This window comes from Pipra filicauda, unplaced genomic scaffold (assembly GCF_003945595.2).
Source record: "Pipra filicauda isolate LSUMZ 115617 unplaced genomic scaffold, ASM394559v2 scaffold219_size1829416_pilon, whole genome shotgun sequence".
NCBI classification, from domain to species: Eukaryota; Metazoa; Chordata; class Aves; order Passeriformes; family Pipridae; genus Pipra; species Pipra filicauda.
The window spans coordinates 1550740-1570781 of record NW_024104331.1 but is presented as its reverse complement, the minus strand read 5'-3'; the positions used below and the strand labels follow the sequence as shown (position 1 = coordinate 1570781).

Here is a 20042-nt window from a genome sequence, read left to right as displayed (position 1 = left end):
GCGGCTCCGCCAGTCCCGGGAGCTCCCGGAGCCGGGGCCGGCCCGGCGGAACGCGCTTTATAAGGCATCCCATGAAGCTCCGGGGTTTCAGTCCACCGGGACACGGATTAACCTCTTCGGGACCGAGCGCTCCTCGCCGCCGCCTCCCCTCCGCCCGGTAATACCGGGGTGCTGCGGGGAACCGAGCCGGGAGACCTCGTTCCAAAGCAGAGCCAGCCCCGGGGGCAGCGAGCCCCCGGGAGCGAGGGGAGGGGGCTGGGGACAAAGGTGACATCAGCAGAGCCCCCCAGGAGGACACGGAGAGGGATGTGATGGGGCACCCACGGCAGACACCAGCTCCTGCTCGTGCCAAGGGTTTGGCCACCCTTGGAGAGCACAGGGTGGCACCGATGCCAGGGCAACGGGAAGGGCAGGAGGGTGGTCAGTGCTGGGAGCTGGAGCAGCCACGATGGTGGCAGCAGGGTAGGACAAAGGTGTGGTGGAGCCCTGCTCCATGCCAGGGTTACCTGTGCCATGCACTAGTTAATGGAATGAGCACAGGTGTTAATTAAGGCTCTCCACTCCCAGGAGTGCTGGTGGGATTAAGTCCAGACACAAAACAGCACATACAGCCCAGCACTCAGCCCAGACTAAAACCTATACCGTGATCAGCAGACCCCCAGAAGCCCTTGGGGAGCAGGGAGTGTACCCAGAGACCAAAACCCATCAGCCAGGAAGGGGCAAGTGATGGAGGATCTCACCTTGTCTCACCTGGAACAGGGCAGCACCTGGGAGAAGGTCACAGAGCCCCAGGACAGAGGCCACCAGCAGGTTTTTTTACCCAAAGCTCTGTGCTACAGCTAAAGAAAAACACTCCCTGTGGACTTTGATGTAAAGCCTCAGGGACCCCGTGTCCCTGTCCATGAAATCAATCCAACACCACCTCACTCGCACTGAGGTTCAACCAGGAGAGCAGAGCCAGCTGGGTGCTGGTGACCAGGGCTGGCTCCAGGGATCCCAAACCCTTTGGGTGTTTGATACCATTTCAGCCTCAAAGACTTCCTTTCCCCAGGGCTTTTGCAGGTCCCTCCTGGGAAACACCTGAACTTCCTCTGTGGTGGCCCCAAGGGAAGCAGGAGCTTGGAGAGCCCCAGGATCACTGAGGCTATTCTTGGAGTCCCCTCTTCAAGCTTTTGAGTTGCTGCCTTTTCAGGCAGCAGCCCTGGCACGTCCCCAGGCCCCCACACAGCGGGACCTGCCCTGTCCCTCCTTCCCCAGCACTGCTGAGCTGCAAACACACACCCCCCCTCCTGGAAAGCACAGCAGCCAAACCCAGGGTGCAGAGCTCTCCCCTCAGCAGCACTCCTAAAAATACACACCCTGCTTTGGCCTTGGCATCCTCCCATCTCTGTGCTCAGGTGCTGGCTGTTGCAGGACAGACCAGGTGATTTGCAGCATCCAGGTGGGTGGGAGTCAGCACTGCTGCCCAGGAGCCAGCCCTGCCTGATTGATTGGAGAAGTATTAAAATTTGGTGAGAGCTCCTTAGCAACAGTCACTGTCTGTGCAGGCTGCTGATGGAGAGGAAGGGCCAGAGGAAACTATGCACAGGGAAGATGAGGGTGGAGAAAAGGACAAAGATACTGTGATAGCAGATCCCAGTTGCTTATGGTGCTGGGATGGAGCCCAGGACAAAGCCACCAGGTCCTCTGGCCATGCCCAGCCCTGAGCTAAGGTCTTGCTTGACAAAAGAAACCCATTTCTAGCACAGCCCAGGGATGCCTGGTCCTACCCACCCCAAAAGTAACATTGCCTTCCCCAGAGCTACCTGCACAACTGAAGAGTTTCACCTGCCCACATCTTCAAGGCTCTCCAGACTGAGCCCCACTGTGCTGTCCCCAAGGGCTTCTCCATCCCTTGGAGTGTCACAGGCCCAACGGAGACACCTAAATGATGCTCAGGAGTGCAGTGTTGTCACCTCACTCTCCCCACAGCTGCAGTGGCTGCTCCTCAATAAGCCATTCGGGGGGAACACCATACACAGGGGACAGTTTATTTTTCCATTAAAAAAATAGATAACAACTTCACCATCTTCTAAGAGATACTACAGTCATCAACACCACAACGTGCAGACTAAACACCAACCCGTGACAATATTCCTGGCCTGGGACAGGAGGGATGGATGCAGCAGGCTGGAATGGGCAAGGAAGGGGACAGGCATGTTTCTTGTGGCCTCAGAGCTTTGCCAGGAGGCTCAGCAGGTGCAGGACCCATCCACACCTCTGCACAGCCTCAGTCCCTACAGTAGCACCACACACCAGGAGCAGCACCTCACAGAACCAGCCGGGTTGGAAAGGACCTCTGAGATCATCAAGTCCAACCCTTAATCCAACTCTGCCATGGTTCCCAGCCCATGGCACTGATGCCACATCCAGTCTCATCTTAAAAACCTCCAGGGACGGAAAGTCCACCACTTCCCTGGGCAGTCCATTCCAGTGCCTGATTATCCTCTCTGTAAAGAATTTCTTCTTAATATCTAACCTAAACCTCCCCTGGCAGAGCTTAAGACCATGCCCTCTTGTCTTACTGATAGTTGCCTGGGAGAAGAGACCAACACCCACCTGGCTACAACCAGGTTTAGGTTGGATATGATTCTAAAGCAGCAGGGATGTGGGAACAGTTAGCCCTGCAGCCAGTGACAAGTTTCCTGGCTGCAGGAAACTTGTCACTGGCTGCAGGGAATCCAGCTCCAGGATGGGATAAGATTGATTTGGGGTAACCTCAAGCTGACAATACCCAGAGCAGGCTCTACCCTTCGAGGGTATGGAATGTGAGCTGTCCAGGATACAGCTGGAGCAGAGGTGGATGGGCAGCAGGACGAATGGAGCGTGGCTGATGCCTGGGGCCAAGGGGGCACAGAGGGGCTCAGCAAAAAATGGGCATTGAAACCAGCACAGGGAGCAGAGGTTGGCTGCAGCCAGTCCAGTACTGAGCCCCAGGGCTCTATTTCTGCATGTCACACTGCAGGAGGAGGACGATGGAGGGGTCACTCTTTGCAGCCTCCTTGAACTCCTCCAGGGAGATCTGGTCGTCCTTGTCCTTGTCCATCTTTGTGAAGATCTTGTCCACACGCTGCTGGGGTGTCAGCCCATCTTGGTTCATCCTCATCATGATCACAGTCCCCACCATCCTGTAAATGGCCTGGAGAAAGAAGAGAAGCAAAGTACCAGAGTGGGAATGCTGGGTGGGCAGAATGTCCCAGGACAAGGCCAGGGCACAGGATTTCTGCTCTGTTGGGACTGAGTTCTCTGCAGCTGCACAGTTACCGTCTGGTGCACACTGGCTACCTTTTGGACAAGGCTCTGGGTAGGAAAACTCATTCTTTGGTGTGAAAAGGGACCCAAGAGCTGTGAAAAGCCTGGAAAAAACAAGCTACCCCTGTGGATTTTAAGCACTGGTACCTCAATGATCTCCAGCATCTCTAAGCGTGTGATCTTCCCGTCCCCATCCAGGTCATACATCTCAAAGGCCCAGTTGAGCTTCTGCTCAAAGGTGCCCCTGGAGGTGACAGACAGGGCACAGATGAACTCCCTGAAGTCGATGGTCCCATCCCCGTTCTTGTCGAAGGTGCGGAAAGCGTGCTGGGCAAACTTGGAGGCGTCTCCGTAGGGGAAAAACTGCGGGAAGGAGAGAAGAGAGATTGAAATGAGGAGGGGGAGCTCAGCACAGAGGCTGCACCTGAAGCAGCACCCTTGCCCAGCAGGAGCCGAGTGCTCCAGCCCCACAGGCAGCACTTGGACCCCTGGCTGGAGCCCCCACCTTGATGTAGAGCTGCTGGAACTCCTCCAGGTTGAGGATGCCGGTGGGACAGTCCTTGAGGAAGCCCTTGTACCACTGCTTCAGCTCCTGCTCGCTGAACTCCGTGCTCCTCACCAGGTCATCCAGCATCTCCGGGGCCAGCTTGCTGCTGTGCTTGCCCATGGCTGCCCCTGGGAGGGAAAACACACAGCTCCTACACACCAGGCATGGAGAGGGATGGTCCTCCCAGGCCCTCCTCCACCCTGGCAGCTGGCTGATGCCACATCCTCTTCCCCATGCTAGAGCTGATCCACCTGGATGATGGGTGTTCATGTAGGACAGTGACTGTGGCACTGGGAGCATGCTTGGCTGTGGCCTTTGCTGCTGGAGATGTGCAGAAGCTGGCCCTGGGGCAGCCCCCCAGTGCACCCAGCAGCATCACCTGCAGGTCCCCATCTTCTCAGCTGCCTTTTGCCTGCAGAAAACCACTCAGAAAGCAACAGAAGATCCAGAATTCTTCCCATGGCCTTTACCAGACTGCGATCATAGAATCCTAGAATGGTTTGGGTTTGAAGGGACCTCAAAGATCACCTTGTTCCACTTCACTTGACCCTCTCCAGGGATGGGACAGTGAAGAGTCTGCTGCTAAAGCACATAAAATCCTCACTGGTACCATGGGACTCGCAGCATCCAGCTGGTCACAGTGACACCCAACCTGCTCCTGGCCAGCCCTTGGTGAGGATGGGGTCTGGCCAGGCCTCCACTCCTATGCCACGGGGCTGCCAGCAGCACGGAGCGCTGGGAGCCCATGGCTGCGTGGGCAGGACGTGGATCTGCTCCGATACACGCCGTGCCTGCTCCCACGCAGCCTTGGCTGCCAGCACCGCTCAGCCTGAGCAGCAGATGGTTTGCTGAGAGCTCCTGGAGCTTCTCTCTCCATGGAGAAAGTTGAGTAGAAGTTCACCTGGAGCCCAACCAAGCACCGTCTTCCTTCTGAGAGTCTGATGTCTCGGCCATGCAGGCTTGGGGGGATGTGGGGTTACCCTGGGATGGGCACAAGCCTCCCCCTGCAGTGATGAGGGGCTCCTCGTGCTCCCAGCCAGCCCCATTGCCAGCTAATCTCACAGGCAGTGCCTTCTTCCTGCCCCATCATCCCACCAGCATCTGTCACTGTCTGCCACAGCAACACTCAACCCAGCACCCCTCGGCAGCCGGAGCTGAGGGAATGTCCAGACTCCCACAGAGCACAACACTTCCCCAGTGATCCCAGCTTGGCTGGGGGGCTGCACGAGCCCTCCCAGCATCACAGTCCAGTTCTAAGCTGCTGGGACCAATTCTGTACCCCGGCCATCCCCTCCCTGATCCGTACCCATGGCCTCCCACATCTCCCACCAGTCACACTGGCAGGAGGAGGCAGCGTCTCACCACACCTTATCCTGCAAGCGAAGCCCTCAAATTGGCCAGGACTCAAGAGCAACATCCTTTGGTTCACAGTCCCCCATTCCCTTTTCCAAGCTGTGCCCAGTCACGCCAGGGCAGGGGACAGCAGCCAGAAGGGCCACCACACGCTTGGCACAAAACACTCACCCCAAAGCACCAACATCATCACTGACCAGTGGTTGCTGGTCCCAAAACAGGACAGAGGGGGATTACTACAGGTGTCCCCATCAAGGGCTGCACCCTGGGCAGGACAGAGCAGCACCCCCGGACTGGCACCCTAAGGAGTAGGGAAGAGGCTCAGCTCTCAGCCCCGGGGGATGGATGGGGATGTGGGGGTGCTCTGCCCACCCGGAGAGGAGGTGGCTCCGGGGCACCAGCCCCGACAGCCGCTGGAACCGGCTCCCGGGAGAGCGCAGCTCCCGGCACCTGCCCCGACGACAGCTCCGCACCGGGAACCGGCTCCCAGCCCCGGCTCTGGCCCCGACGGCCCTTACCTGTCGTGCGGCGCGGGCAGGTGGCGGCTCGGCGGGGCGGGGCGGGGCGGGGCGCGGAGCCGGTGCCGGTGCCGGAGCCGGTACCGGAGGGGCCGCGGTCCAGCCGCCGGCTCAGCCCCCGCCGCTCCCGCCCCTCTTGTAGCCTCAGGCCGCCCGCCCCCCCCGGCGGCAGCGTTCGTGCATTGGCTGGGAGCGCTGTCAATCAACCGGGAGGGGCCGCGGGGTGGGGGGGTCGAGGTGGGATACTGGGGGGGTACCGGGATGCTGGGAGGGGAAATGGTACTGGGATGCTGGGAGATGCTGGGAGCAGGATGCAGGAGGGATGCCGGCAGTGGGATGCTGAGGGGATGCTGGGACTGGGATGTAGGGAGGATGCTGGCAGTGGGATGTGGGTGGATGCTGGCGGGGGGATGCCAGGGGATGCTGGCACCCAGCACACGGCCCCACGCTGCCTGCACTGGGGACACACGAGTGGCTTCTTGGTTGGCAGAGCCACAGTTGAAGCACAGAGGGGAAAGGGACAAGAAAACCACTCTGATCTTCAGAACCGAACGCGGAATGTTTCCATGGAGATAGCTGAGTGCTTCTCCCGGTGACCTTGGCATCCTGCTGTGATCCCAGTGCCACCTGGGCCTGTCCACAGCTGTCCCTCTGCAGCTGGTGGCCACTGAGCCCAGATGAAGTCTCCAGCCAGCCAGGACTGGTCCCCATCCCGTCCCCAAAGGGCTGTGGGGTGCCATGGGGTGCTCAGCCCTTCTCCATGGCATGTGCTCTCAGGTGCACCCACCTTTGCTGCAGAGGTGGCTGCATGAAGCAGCAGAAACTGTCTCAGCTGGAGGCGAGACGGGGCCGGGTTACAAAAACCCCAAATATTTTCAGCTGTGTATGAGCAGTGGGGCTGCAGGGCTCCATCACCCCCCCACTCTGGGGGCAGAAGGGCTGGACCCCCATGGCTGGACGTGACATCCCTGCACCGTGCCTGTGTCCAGGGTTGGACCGCACCTGGAATGGGGTGATTCAACCTCATGGGTTTTGTGTCACCCCCACAGACTCTGCTGGGCTCTGGGCACACAGCTCTGGGCGGCCCCAAAGCCTCTCTGTGAGCCTCCCCAAGAGCTCGGGGGATGAGCCCCCCCGGACCCACTGCCAGTTCTTAGAGGCTGAAGTCGAGGAGACATCAATTAGAGCAGCTCTGCAAACCTCCCGTGCTCGGGGTGCGCAGGGGGACTGAAAAATTAATGAGGGCTTAATTGAAGCAGCACAGCTGCCAGGGCTGAGACCGGCCCAGCTCAGCTCATGGGACAGGGCTGCCAAGGGGACATGGGACGGCTGCAAGAGGCAGGGGAGCACCAGGCGACAGGGATGCCCTGGAGATGGGTGTAAGGGTGACTGTGGGGTACTGGAGTGCCCCAATTTTTGGGGCTGTGACACCGTGAGTCGTGGTGCTGGGGAACTGCCTGGGCACGTGGGGGGCTGGACACACTGGTGGCCCCGGTCACAGCACCCAGGTGAGCTCCAAACCCTAACTGGGGCGACCCAAACCCTAACTGGAATGTTGGCCCTGGGACTGCAGAGCAGACAACAGGGTGTTTGGGGGGGACACTGGCTCTGCAGGCAACTCTGGCTCTGTGTCAGCTCTTTGCTCCCCGCTCCCGTAGCAGCACCCCCCAGCTCCCTGCCTCGAGTTCCCCGGGGTGCAGAGCTGCCAGGGCCCTGCCCGTTCCTAAAAACCTCCTTATCCAGCCACTCCGTGGAATGCAAAGGGCTGCAGCTTCCCCCAGCGGCTACGGGCTGCACCAGCACGGCCCGGGGGGCTGTGCCCGATGGGGGCGGCTGTGGGGCAGCTGCCTGGGGCTGCTGCAGCCGGATCAGCCCCCCCAGACTGCTGGGAGCTGCGTATCCCAGAATTCCAACAGCCCGCTGCACTGCCAGGTCAGCCGGCTGTGACACCAGCAGTGCTCGGGGCACTGGTGGCTCAGCCAGCCCATCTGTGACCTCCCAGTGCTCCACTCCTGTCCGTGTCACCAGCACACAGTGCTGGGCAGGACCCGTCCCTCTGAGCTGGGCAGGATGGGGACAGGGATGGGGACAGGGATGGACACTGTCCCTCGAGGCCAGTGCATGATGGTCACAGCCAGTTACAACCCCACAAAACCCCCTGTTTTCCAGTGACACTGGGCAGCAGCCACACAGCCAGGGCCAAAAACAGGGTTTCTCACTTATTTCTTCTGCTGCTCCTTCCCTTCGAGCCAGGTTTCCTCACCAGCAGCCTCAGCCTTTCCCTGGTCCCTCACCATCCCCAGCTCAGGTCCCTTCCCCGCCCACTGCACCCCAGGGCTGAGCTTTGGTGCCAGGTGCCTTGGGGTGCTGGAGGGTGGGCACCCATCCTGCTTTGCTGCACAGAAATGCCCAAGTAAAGGAGCAACGAGCTGCTGTCACCCACCCCCTGTCCCTGGGGGTCACTCCTGTGTGCCACTGGACAAGCTGGACCTGGGGTGACCACAACACTGGGAATGCTTTTTGATGTCCCCACTGTAATGCTCAGCGCTGGCCTGGGGCAAGGCGAGTGCAGGGTGGAAAAGCAGAACCAGCCCAATTTTGGGGGTCCCCACTTGCTTCCTACCTCCCACATCAGCCCTGTGGGAACAGCTCTGTGCCAGTTCATGCCACCCAAACCACTCCTGGCCCCAGTTCAGGAGAGACAGGGGGAGACAGAGGGTGCTGCCTGGTCAAAAGGGGGGGCCTGGGGCATGGGTTTGGTTTGTCCCCATGGTAGTGGCACCAGGTGGGGTCGGTGGTTGTCCCCCTCCCTGGAGAGGGGACTGGGGCAAGCAGTGCCATCCATGGGCTGGGTCAGGAGCAGAGGAACATCTGGGACTTCCCTTCCCCTGCTCAGAGTGGGCTGCGGGTGCTGGGGCTGAGCCAGGCTGGCTCTGATGTGAGGGGACACACAGGCACCCTCTCGGCGTCACCGTGTCCCCAAAACCAAGGAGCAGCCCCCCCCCGCCCCCCAGCAGGAGCCGGAGCCCCTCCCCAGTCAGGCCGCAGAGGTTCCCCGGCCGGCACGCAGAGGGTTAAACATCCCCGTCTCCCTCACACTTGAGACGTCACCGTCACCAGTGGCGTGGAGGGGGGGCCGGGGGGCTATGGTGGTCTTTGTGGTGCATTCGGCAGCTGGCGCAGGGCGGCTCACGCACACGGCGGGCGGCTCGTCCCCGGCACCCCGCGATCCGGCAGCATCCGCAGACGCCCCGGCCGCCGCCACCGCCCGCCCGCGCCTCGAGCTCCCACCGCCACGGTGAGCACGGGCCGCCACGGGGGACGGGGACGGGGCTGCCACCAGGCCTGAGAGCAGGGCGAGGGACTGGCTGTCCCCCCTTCAGGGACCCAAACCGCCGGCAGCCCCCGCAAGGGACCCCACTTTCCCTTTGCACCCCTGGCCCGGTGCGCCGCAGGACTGGGGGTGATGGGGTGGGTGATGGGATGGAGCTGGGGTGGGTTCTCCCCACCCCGGGGATTCTGAAGCCCCGCGGTGGTCGCGGGTGGGTGCGGGAGCACGGGTGGGTGCTCACCCGCGCCGGCTGGGTGCTGCGGCTCGGCTCCCGGCAGCCCTGCGGTAAATCCTGCCGCTCATCCGCAGCCGCAGCCAGGCAGAGGGGAGCCCCCCGCACCCCGCCAGCCCCACTCCGGGGGCTCAGCCCCGCGGGGGGATCACACCACCCTCCGCCCAGGGAGGTCCCCAAACCGGGGGGTGGCGGCGCTGAGAAGCCCCAATACCACCCTGGGCAGGGCTGGGGGTGTCCCGGTTGATCCTGGGGTAAGATTTAGGATCAATACCCGGATTCCCGGGATAAGGTATCCCCCCCCGCCATGAAAAAATCCTTCAGGCACCGCGCGTCCGACCCCGCAGCTGCTGCGGCGATGCCGGCGGGGCCATGGGCGGGGGGCAGCGGCAGGAGGGGCTCGGCGGGGGCGAGGGGCACCCGGGGGGCACCCAGTGGGCACCCGGGGGGCACCCAGTGGGCACCCGGCGGGCGGGGAGGCTGCGAGACCAGGTCAAGGGGAAGGGTCAGCCAGCCCCCGGCCGGGGCTGCGGCTCTGCACCAGCCTGCGGTGCCCACAGCGATGCTGCGCCGGCGGCGAAGGGGCACAGCCCAAAAACGGCCCCCGGTGACACGGAGGGACCTGATCCGTGGGCATCGCTGCCCCTCCGGGGTGGCCAGCCCGGGTGCTGCCGGCTGTGGGGAGGGATGCTCCAGGATGCAGGATTTGGCCCTGCCTGGAGCCTGGGTGTTCACCCCATCGGCTGGGATGTCCCCATGGAGGTGACACCTGCCGTGGGGTCCCCATGGGGCAGGACGCTCGGGGAGAGGAGCAGCTGCCGGAGCAGGGCTGGGGTGCAATGAGGCCACCGCAGGGAGGGACAGAACCCAGGGCCACCTCGGGTGTGGCTGAGGACAGGGAGCGTGCTGCTCCCAGCCCTCCTCCAGCAGCACATTCCTCTGTGATTGCTCCCGGTTTGGGAGTGGATTTGGGGTACACGGTTCCCAGCGGATTTGGGGTGCACGGTTCCCCCAGTTCAGCCTCATAGCAATGGGCAGCCTGCACTGGAGGGAGCCCCTCGCCCTCCCCGACAGCCCCCCCGGGGGGGATGTGCTGTGGTACCCCGGGCTCCCAGGGCCAAGGGTACTCACAGGATATAGGCACCTGGGACCGAGGAAATAGTGCAAATCAGGGGCTGAGCCCCCAGCGGATCCTCCTCCCCAGCCCGGAGGGGCTGCAGCAATCCCCAGACTCCCACCCAGCACCGAACCTCAGTGCCACAGCTCCGGCCTCACACCGGGGTGTCCTCACACCTGGGAGCACAGGGACCTGTCCGTGCCCCCTCCCTGGGCAGAGGCAGAGTTCAGCAGTGTGAAATCCCAGCCCCAAGTTGCCCCAAGTCAAGGACAACGGCCACGAGGACGCCCGCACGCCCGTCACAGTCACAGCATGTGTGCGAATGCCGGAGCAGAGCGGGTGCCAATCTCCCACCCCGCCGGCTGCCCCAGCACCCCAGGGACCCCCAGCACTCCAGGGACCCCCAGCACCCCATGGACCCCTCAGCACCACTCCAAAACACCCCAGCATCCAGCAGGACGAACCTCGGCGTCACCGTGCCGGGGTAGCTCCGGGTGTCTTTGTGCCATCGCGGGGTACGAGCGCCCACCACACGTGGGGAAACTGAGGCAGGGGTGTGCAGTGGGGAATGTGGGCGCTCTGGCTCCCCCAGAAAGCAGCTGAATTTTAGTGTCAGTCTGATGCAGCTCCAATGTAAAGCCACCACTTACTGGGTCTGGAGGAGGAGGAGGAGGAGGAGGAGAAGGAAGGCAGAGCCACCACTGTTGATGCTGAGGGGCTGCGCTGGGGGTGAGCAGGGAGCACTGGGCTGAGGGGCAGCAGCCCCATCCCAGGCACGAGGCCATCCCATCCCTCTCCACTGCTGCTCCAGCTCTCCTTCTCCCCTTCCCCTGCCTCATTAATTAAACCCAAATGCTTAATTACAATCTGCTGAACCCATGACTGCTTCCTGGAGCCTACTAACACCATGGGGCCAATCCCGACTCCCCCACATCCCTGTAGGAAAGGTGGGAGACAGGGAACGGGGGGAGCATCCCGATGCCTGCAGGATTTGGGTTGTGGCTCATCGGTGGCATAAAAGGATTTTCATGCAACACGCAGAAAAGAGCAAACCTAACCGGTGGAGCTGGGAAAGTCATCCCTGGGGATCTTGGCCTCTCCAAGGAGAGATGGGGACAGATGGCTCAGCCCTGGGGTTGTCCCCAGGCTGCTGGCAGGTCCCCCAAGGAGTGAAGAGGGACAGGGATACTCAGCTCAGTGCCTGGTGAGCTGCCAGTGGCAATAAAAAAATAACCGAGGTCAATAAGGCTGGTGGCAGCACGAGGTGGGTGGTGGGATCCAGGGTCCCACTGTACCTCCCCACCTGGTCACCCACCAGTGGGTCCCCAGGGCCGTGGGGTGCCCTGACCCTCTCGCCCTCCTGCCTGCAGGTCCCCGCCAGCCCATGCAGTGACTCAGGGGGTGGCACAGCCCCTGCTCCTGCCGTAGCCACCGCCGCCACTCCGGGCACTGAGGTAAAGACCCAAGATCACGGCTGTGGGGTGGGTGGGATGCACCAGCACAGGCACCAGACCCCCACACCAAGTCTATGGGACACAATTCCCAGCTGGGATCTTCCCCTGTCCATGGGGAGTGCCCAGCCCCATCAGCAAAGGCATGACCCCCATGGGGGTCACCTGGGGCAGCCCCCCAACCCTCAGGAGAGCACGGGGTGCCGGGGTGGGGGAACCGGGGTGCCTCGGTGGTGGCTGCATGGCCAGGAGTGCCCCAGGGAGCACAGCACTCCCAGACCCGCATCCCACTTTCCTTGGGAATTGGCAGAAGTGCCGGGAGAGCCGAGCTGCCACATTCTGGTGGATGCTCACACCTCTGTGCCCGGCCAGGAGGGAGAGTGATGGGGGCCACGGGGTGCGGATCCTGGCGGGATGGGCACAGGCAGGTGCCGTGGAAGTGGCACCGTGGGGGCTCAGGGGTGCCGGTGCTGTTCCACTCTGTTCTGTTTCTCTCGCTCAGGTCTGCTGGCCATGGGCAACCTCATAAAGGTATTGGGCAAAGATTTAGAAAACTGTCCTCATTTTTTCCTGGATTTTGAAAGTAAGTCCCATGAGCAGGGCGGGCGCGGGGAGGGGGCCGGGGCCACTGCTGTGGCTGCTCTCTGGAAGATGGGGACAGGCACCGTGTCCCTGAGCAGCCCCATGTCCCCAAGTGCTTTGGGGCAGCCCCAAACTCGCCCTGCAAAGGGTTGAATGGGGCAGGGGAGCGAGACCCCTAGAGATGCCCCATCCCTCAAAGTGTGGGGAGACATCCTGGCTGAGTGGCAGGATACAGGATACATCCCAGCAGCAGGACCTGGCCCAGGACGACCTCAGGCACCTGCCTGCTGCTGTAATTGATGGCACTGGTGGCCACGTGGCATGTCCTCTGCCACCCTCACGGCAGGGACAGCCTGGAGGCTGGATAAGGAGGAGGGAATGATCCACCTGCACCGCTGGAAAGGTTGGTGCAGGGGTCACAGCCTAAACCAAGTGATGGGGATCAGGGACCTTCCCCTGCTTCCCACCGACCTGGGCTAATTGAGACAGGAAAGCACAGCCCTGAGACCTCCCAGGCTGGGCACAGGGGTGTACAGGAGATGGTGGACACTGTGACAAGATGCCAGACCGGGCACAGCCCCAGGGCCCCCCTGGCTCCCTCTCCTGCAATTCCTCCAGGGCACAGCTCAGAGCAAGAGTGAGGAGCGTAAAAACAGTGCAACTGCTCACCCCAGTCCTGGCCCCAGTTCCATCCCCAGTGGGGAGAGGCTATGCACAACCACTTCAGGCAGAGGCACCTCCAAAATACCCAGGGCTGGGGGTCACACAGCCACCCACTCCCACGGCAAGAGACCTTCCTGGCTCCTCCAGGTTCCTTTGAGGCAGCACAACCTTCACCCGCCTCCAGTCCCCTCCACAACCCACGGGCATGGGGCTCTGGGGGCTCACTGGGATGCCCCTTTCCGGGGCTGGCTCTGTCCCTAGAGGAGGGGAACGCCTGTAGCCAAGACTTCAGGGACTCGCTCACCGCTTCCCGGCGGCTCCCTCCTCCCTCCGCTCCTTCCTCTCCATCACCCCATCCGCCAGCGCTCATCACCATCGGGGGGGAAGAGGCTGCACTCGGGGCCGGGAGCAGCTGAGGGGTCACCCCCCGGCTGTCCAGGAGCCCCCCGAGCCCCCGGGGAGCAGTGGGGGGAGGACGGGGGCTCTGGCCACCGCCTCTGCCCACAGCCCAGCACCTCTTCCCCGAGCTCCACCTCACCATCATGCTTTTTTCCTCTTGTTTCTTCTCTTGCAGGTTTCACATGGGGAACCTTCTAAAAGTGTTGACTTATAACGAACTTGACCAAGGCCCTAATTTTTTCCTTGACTTTGAAAGTGAGATGGGATTTTTATTTTCCTTTTTTGTTTCGTATTTATCCTGAGTTCCACATCCACGCCATTTTGAGTTCTTGTACCCGTCGCCCATCGCATTGAGCCCATCCCAGATGTCCTGCCCCCACCTTTGCTGTCCAGGGGTCTCCCCGGGGAGGGGGAGCAGACCCATGGCCGGGGGCTGTCACTCCACACCTCTCCCCCGGGGCAGTTGGGGCCAGCCCGGGGCCGAGGGCTGCTCGGGGAGCCCTGTGAGGGGGGCCGAGGGCTCCTCAGGGACCCCCATGAGCAGGACTGTGGTCACAGGGCAGCCAGGACTCGCCCCCACCTGCCCCCACTCCACGGCTTGACTCGAGCTCGGGCAAGGAGACGGATCAGGGGGAGAATCCCACCAGGAAGGGCTGTGGACTGGCGGGAGAGCCGTGGGACGGGGTGCTGGCACCCCACTCTGGCTCTCGCCGCCCCGGGCCCCGCTCAGAGCCCTCCGGGTTTCTCTCCCCGGGGCGCTGCCCTGCAGATGCGCAGCCGACGGAGGCCGAGACGGCGGTGTGGAACCAGGTGAACGCGGTGCTGGAGGAGGCACAGACCATCCTGGCCGAGCTGCAGTCCTACACGGGTGCCGGGCAGGAGATCCGAGAGGTGGGTGTAGCGCCGGTGCCCGCTGCCCACCCGCCCACCCACCACAGCTTGGGGCGACCGCTGGCGCTCTCCTTCCCCAGGCCATCCAAAACCCCGGGGACCTGCGGCTGCAGGAGCGGGCCTGGAGCGCCGTCTGCCCCCTCGTTGCTAAGCTGAAACGCTTCTATGAGTTCTCCCTGCGGCTGGGTGAGTGCCTGACCCCCGCTCCCCCTTCCCTGCATCCCCTCCTTGCATCCCACATCCCAGCCCGGATGCAGGAATGGGACGGGCTGCAGGAGTCCCGGCCATGGAGTGTGCTCAGCTCTGGGTGCTGTGCTGCCTTGTGCCTCAGTTTCCCCATCGGGGTGGGGTGGGGAGGTGCAGAGGGGCAGGAGGGGACCAGAGGTGCTTCGTCCCCAGAGAACGCCCTGCGGAGCCTTCTGGAGGCCCTCACCAGCCCCCCGTACGCCCCGACCCAGCACCTCGAGCGGGAGCAAGCCCTGGCCAAGCAGTTTGCTGAGATCCTTCACTTCACCCTCAGCTTCGATGAGCTCAAGGTACCTCCCTGTGCAGGACAAGAACTGGGGGTCCACACACTGGGACCGTGCAAAAGTTGTGAGCCAGCAGGATCCCTTTGGGACCCCCCAGGTTTGCTGTAGCCCCTAATTCAGGTTTCCCACCCAGATGACCAACCCTGCCATCCAGAACGACTTCAGCTACTACAGACGGACCATCAGCCGGAATCGCATCAACAACCTGCAGGTGAAAGGATGGTGCTGTCCCCCACCCTGACCAAGGATGGCATCCCCCAGGGGTTCACAGGGCTGAGGGTGACTCGGGGGTGATTAACCACCTTAATGGCCCCCCATCACACCCCTCCCCAGCTGGATGCAGAGAGCGAGGTGAATAACGAGATGGCCAACAGGATGTCCCTCTTCTATGCTGAGGCCACCCCCATGCTCAAAACACTCAGCAATGCCACCACCAAGTTCGTTTCGGAGGTGAGGGATGCTGGGGGGACTCTCAGGGTGGGGGGAAGGCTCCTTACAGCCCCAGCACCATGTGGGTGACTGGGGGTGGAAACAGCAGTCAGGAAATGTTGGGTTTCAGAACAAGACCCTCCCAATCGAGGACACGACTGACTGCCTGAGCACCATGGCCTGTGTCTGCAGGGTGATGCTGGAGACCCCGTGAGTACCCCATATGGGTTGGGAGGGACATGTCAGTGCCAGGATCCCTCTGCCAGCCCCCCAGGCTCAGCCGGCCCCTCTCCCGGCACAGGGAATACCGGAGCCGCTTCACCAACACCGAGACCCTCCTGTTCTGCATGCGGGTGATGGTCGGCGTCATCATCCTCTACGACCACGTCCACCCCGTGGGGGCCTTTGCCAAGACCTCCAAGATCGATGTGAGTGGCCATGGGATGCATGGGGGGGCAGGGGTCACACCCATCCTGCTCATCCCAGTGTAGCTGTGATGCTCCCCCTGGATGATCCCTACGGGGATGTGACTGAGCTGGTCCCGAGGGGAACTCATCCCCCTGAGCAGCAAGGAGGAGGATGGAGAGGAAGGGGGACAGCCCCCCTGTGACACATCAGGGATCTCACAGCCCCTCTCACTCCCCCCCACCAGATGAAAGGCTGCATCAAAGTCTTGAAAGACCAACCCTCAACCAGCACCGAGGGGCTCCTGAATGCTCTGAGGTGAGCCAGGGGCCACAGAGGGGGGTGTGGGGTGACAGCAGAGCAGGTCAGGGTGGCCACAGGGTGACCATTCCCTCTCTGTCCAGGTACACCACTCGGCACCTCAACGATGACACCACGTCCAAACAGATCCGGGCCCTGCTGCAGTGAGCGCGGGGCGGCCGCCGCAGCCACAACGTCACCGTGTCACCGACGCCCATGACCATACTGCTCATTTTGTACAGAGGGAAAAGGGACAATAAGGAATACACAGGAATACTAACAGAACATCAAAATGGCCCGAGGCCACCCCCCCCAGGCGCTCCTGCCCCCCTTCCCACCCCGCAGATTAGCACCCGCTCCTGGACACGTGGTGCGGGTGGCACTGTGGGGACACCGCGCCGGGGGCGTCGGGGCCGGGCAGGATGGACCCGGGCAGGGATGTGCCAATGGGGCCGGTGGCAGTGAGTGCCCATGGCATGGGGACACCTTGGGGAGGGGGCAGGTGTCGCCCCTGTCCCCATCCTGGTCCCCGAGCATTTGCTGGAGGAAGAGGAGGAGGAGGAAGAGGAGAAGGAGGAGGAATAAGCATCCCTGCGGATCTGCACTGACTTTGGAGGAAACGGCTCAGTCTCACCTGGTAGATTTTTAATATGAGCAATTAAATCCACACTCACCTCTTCTTTTCTACATTTTTTTTTTGGGGGGGGTGAAATAAAATGACATTTAATCTGTTCGAGGCCAGAGCGGGGCTGTCTCTGCCATGTCCTCATCTTGTGAGGCACCCACCGTCCAGCCCTCATGAGTCCCATCCATGAGACCCCCTGACTGAACCCTCCCCAGGGAGCATGTCCCCCATCCATGATTCTGTGGGGACTCATCCCTGTAGGACAAATCCCACTTCCCAAGTCTCAACCCTACTGTTACACTGCTGGTGATCAGGAGCTCCCCGAGGGTAAACAGCCCAGGGTGGCCCCCAGGGTGCCCCCCATGGTGGGGCTGCTCCCACTGCTGCCCCCAAGCCAGCCCATCCAGGGCCCCCTCCTTCCCCAGTGCCCCAGCAGCTGCAGACTGGGAGGACTGGGATGCTGCTGGAGGCCATGGCTGGCTGCCACGGGGCCGGTGCCTTTGCCGGCAGATGGCCCTGTGACACCGTGACAACGCGGCCACGCTGGCCCCACTCACACCAGCTACATGGTGGGGGGTCCCACTCGGCCTGACACCCCCACCCGCAGCCCCCCGAGCTGGGGGAGACCCCGACGGGGCCCCTGCAGTGCTGGACCCCGGGTCAGCCCTTGGTGGGGGCTGTGACACCCCCCATGGGGACACCCCAGGACTCACCTCAGCACAGCCACGCTCCCGGGGCACAGGGCCAAGTCCCCTGGGATTTGGTGTCCTGCCAGTGGTCTCCTTCCCGCCACCTTTCCCGCCTTTCCCGCCTGGCACACAGGCTGCTCCGGGCACTGCTGACCCCCCCTCACTGCCCCACACAGCCCCCCCACTGCCAGGGGACAATGGGCACCCCACAGGTGCCACCAGGACCCCAGAGCCTCCTGTAAGGTGTCACAGCACTGGCAGCACTCCCATGCCTCAGTTTCCCCATCTAGGCAATGGGTGACAACCACGTGCTGGAGGGCACGTGGGCAGGGTCCCCACAGCCCCCTGAACTCTGGACTCCCCCACTGAATTCCTCAGGGTGCCAAGATGTGGACACCAATCCTAACCACCTGCCCCCACAGCCCAGCTCAGCCCACACGTCCCTAAACCTGCACGGGCACCCCCGGGCACAGGGCAGCACCACAAGAATGGGACAAAGAGGGGGCACAGCCCCCAGCCCTTCGGATACCAGCATTTCCTGGGCCCGATGCCAGGATCCCGCCGCGCACTCCCGGGCTTTGCCGCCAAATCCACCCCGGTCCCGCGCGGCGCAGGATGGGGCACACACTGTTGCACAACCCCAGCCAACAGCTCCATTTATTTTTAGGCTCTTGCCACACGGCTTCACCGCAGCCACCCGAAACGCTGCCGAGGCACCGGATGGGCCCCAGCATCCCCCACGCCCTGCCCTGCTCCCAGCTTTCCCAGCAGTTCCATGCCCCAGCCATGACTCGGGTTCCCCTTTAGTTTCCTTCACCCACCAGCCCTGTGACAGCAGCGGTGCCAGCGGTGCCACTCAGCCCTGCTCAGCCCAGATGGACCCTGAGGGCTCCCTCCCACCACACCCACCACCCAGGTCTCCGTTAAATCCCCCCGGTGCTCCACGACACGACGATCCCACCTGGGAACCGAAGACGAGCCCAGGACACGGCTCAGTCCGGTGGCTGCAGCTGCCGTGTGTCTGCAGGAGCCGATGGCCCCAGGTGACACCATCCCACAGATGGTCCCCAGCCCGTCCGAGGCACCGGTGCAGGACTGTCCCTGCAGTGTGGGAACTGGGGCGGGAAGAGCCAGGGCAGCGTCACCAGTCGGGACCTCCAACGGGAGTTAAGGGACAGCCAGGTGCTTTAAACCCACCAGTGAACAGGGGCACAGACACCAGCTGGTCACCGGTGCCGGCCGAGGTGGCAGCTGTGCCCCCGTGCCCCAGTGCCAGTTGGCTGCTGGCACAGAGCCCGTAATGTCCCCCCACCTCCCTCATGGTGCCTCTTGCTTGTGAGGGGAGGGGATGAGGCCAAACTTGTGACATGTCCCAGCCCTGACTGTTCCCCAGCGTGGCACCTGGCAGGGCAGAGCAAGTGGCACATCCCGCCCCAGCAAAGGGCAGCATTGCATGGATGAGCCACTTCCTGTGGGATGAGCAGATCGGAGCATTTTATACCCAAAGTCTGGTAAGAAAAGGGAACCGAAAGGTGGAGGAGCAGAAGGAAGCAGAAGTCACAGACAGACTTTGGGCTCTGAGCTCTGTGGACAGTGGCCATGAGCGAGGGCATCGGGGCTTGGCCCCCCGTGTGGGCAGTGAGTCAGGGCCAAGCTCAGTGTGGTGGCCTGGCAGGGGCTGGTGGAGGCTGGAGGCAGCCAGCGATGGGGATGCAGATGGGGAGGTGCTGCTCACGTACCTCTCACTGCTGGACACAAGGATTTGTGCTGAACTGGCTGCCACGGTGCCCACGCTCCTTGGACCTGCGTCTGCAGCTCTGCCTCGCACACAGCCCTGCCAGTGACCAGGGACAGGAGCCCACCCCAGTGCTGCGCCAAAATACCAGTGCCCAGGTGAGGGGGCTCCTCCAAGGACAGGCAGTGTCCTGTCAGCAAGGACACAGAGCTCCTCCAGCTCGAGCTCTCCGCTCGATGCTCAGCCAGGCCAGGGCGCTGAGGACTTTAATTGATGGCGAGCCAAGCCACGCTGGGCCTGGACTGTTTTCTAATCCCAGTGTAATTAATGACCTTATCTTTGGCCAAAGCCATTTAGATTAAGTGGCTGGTGTGATGGGCTCGGCGGCTCCGGCTGCACAGATGGAAGAGCCGCGTTTGTCTGGGGATTAGCGGAGGGCAGATGGAGTGAAGTGCCATTCCCATCCCCAAACCTCCCGGCACTGACAGCAGCCTGAAACCTGAGACCACAACAACTTTCTCAGCGAGTCCTGGCTGGGACTGGAGGGTGATTCCAAATTGTTTGTCCCTTCTGCAGGGCCCAGAGCAGGAGGAGCAGGAGATGGTGCTGGTGCCAGGAACTGTGCGACCCTGCCTGGAGACCCTCAAACAGCAGAGGTACAACAGACACCGGCTCCCTCCTTGGAGAGCAAACCATGGCAGGGATGCCTGAATAAAACCCTGTGTCCCCATTGACAGCCCCCACCTCTCCAAGGAAGCAAACTCACCTGCTCCTCACTGCCGGCAGGATCAGGGTGTGCTTCCTCCTTCCACTTCCCACCCCAGTCACAGCATGGACAAGTATGACAGACCCTGTTCTCCTGGGAAGGCCTGGGAGCCCCTGCTCGGCCATGGCTCAGCACAGCCCATCCTGAGCAGGCTCTTGAAGAGAACAGGCAGACTACAGCTATTGTGG

The 20042-nt window shown here is 62.3% G+C and overlaps 2 protein-coding genes across 6 annotated transcripts; one reads left to right on the top strand and one right to left on the bottom strand.

Moving 5' to 3' along the window:
• Positions 1-2697: 2697 nt before the first annotated feature.
• Positions 2698-5755, bottom strand: HPCAL4 (hippocalcin like 4). Its single transcript, XM_027740358.2, has 4 exons — positions 5710-5755; positions 3797-3966; positions 3439-3654; positions 2698-3178 (listed from the first exon to the last, which is right to left on the bottom strand). The coding sequence occupies exons 2-4, from the start codon at positions 3956-3958 to the stop codon at positions 2981-2983; spliced, it is 576 nt and encodes a 191-aa protein (XP_027596159.1). The 5' UTR covers positions 3959-3966; positions 5710-5755; the 3' UTR covers positions 2698-2980.
• A 3083-nt stretch (positions 5756-8838) lies between these two features.
• LOC113998022 (CYFIP-related Rac1 interactor A-like) lies at positions 8839-16773 on the top strand. Of its 5 annotated transcripts, none has more exons than XM_039381281.1 (12): positions 8839-9007; positions 11760-11843; positions 13660-13739; positions 14254-14375; positions 14456-14561; positions 14775-14911; positions 15039-15116; positions 15239-15355; positions 15465-15544; positions 15636-15762; positions 15987-16057; positions 16144-16773. In XM_039381281.1, the coding sequence occupies exons 3-12, from the start codon at positions 13667-13669 to the stop codon at positions 16205-16207; spliced, it is 975 nt and encodes a 324-aa protein (XP_039237215.1). In that variant the 5' UTR covers positions 8839-9007; positions 11760-11843; positions 13660-13666; the 3' UTR covers positions 16208-16773. The 5 variants fall into 5 exon arrangements, with proteins under 5 accessions (XP_039237215.1, XP_027596154.1, XP_027596151.1 ...); XM_027740353.2 differs by lacking the exon at positions 13660-13739 and adding an exon at positions 12343-12423; XM_039381282.1 differs by lacking the exons at positions 8839-9007; positions 11760-11843 and adding an exon at positions 12350-12423.
• The last annotated feature ends 3269 nt before the right edge of the window (positions 16774-20042 follow it).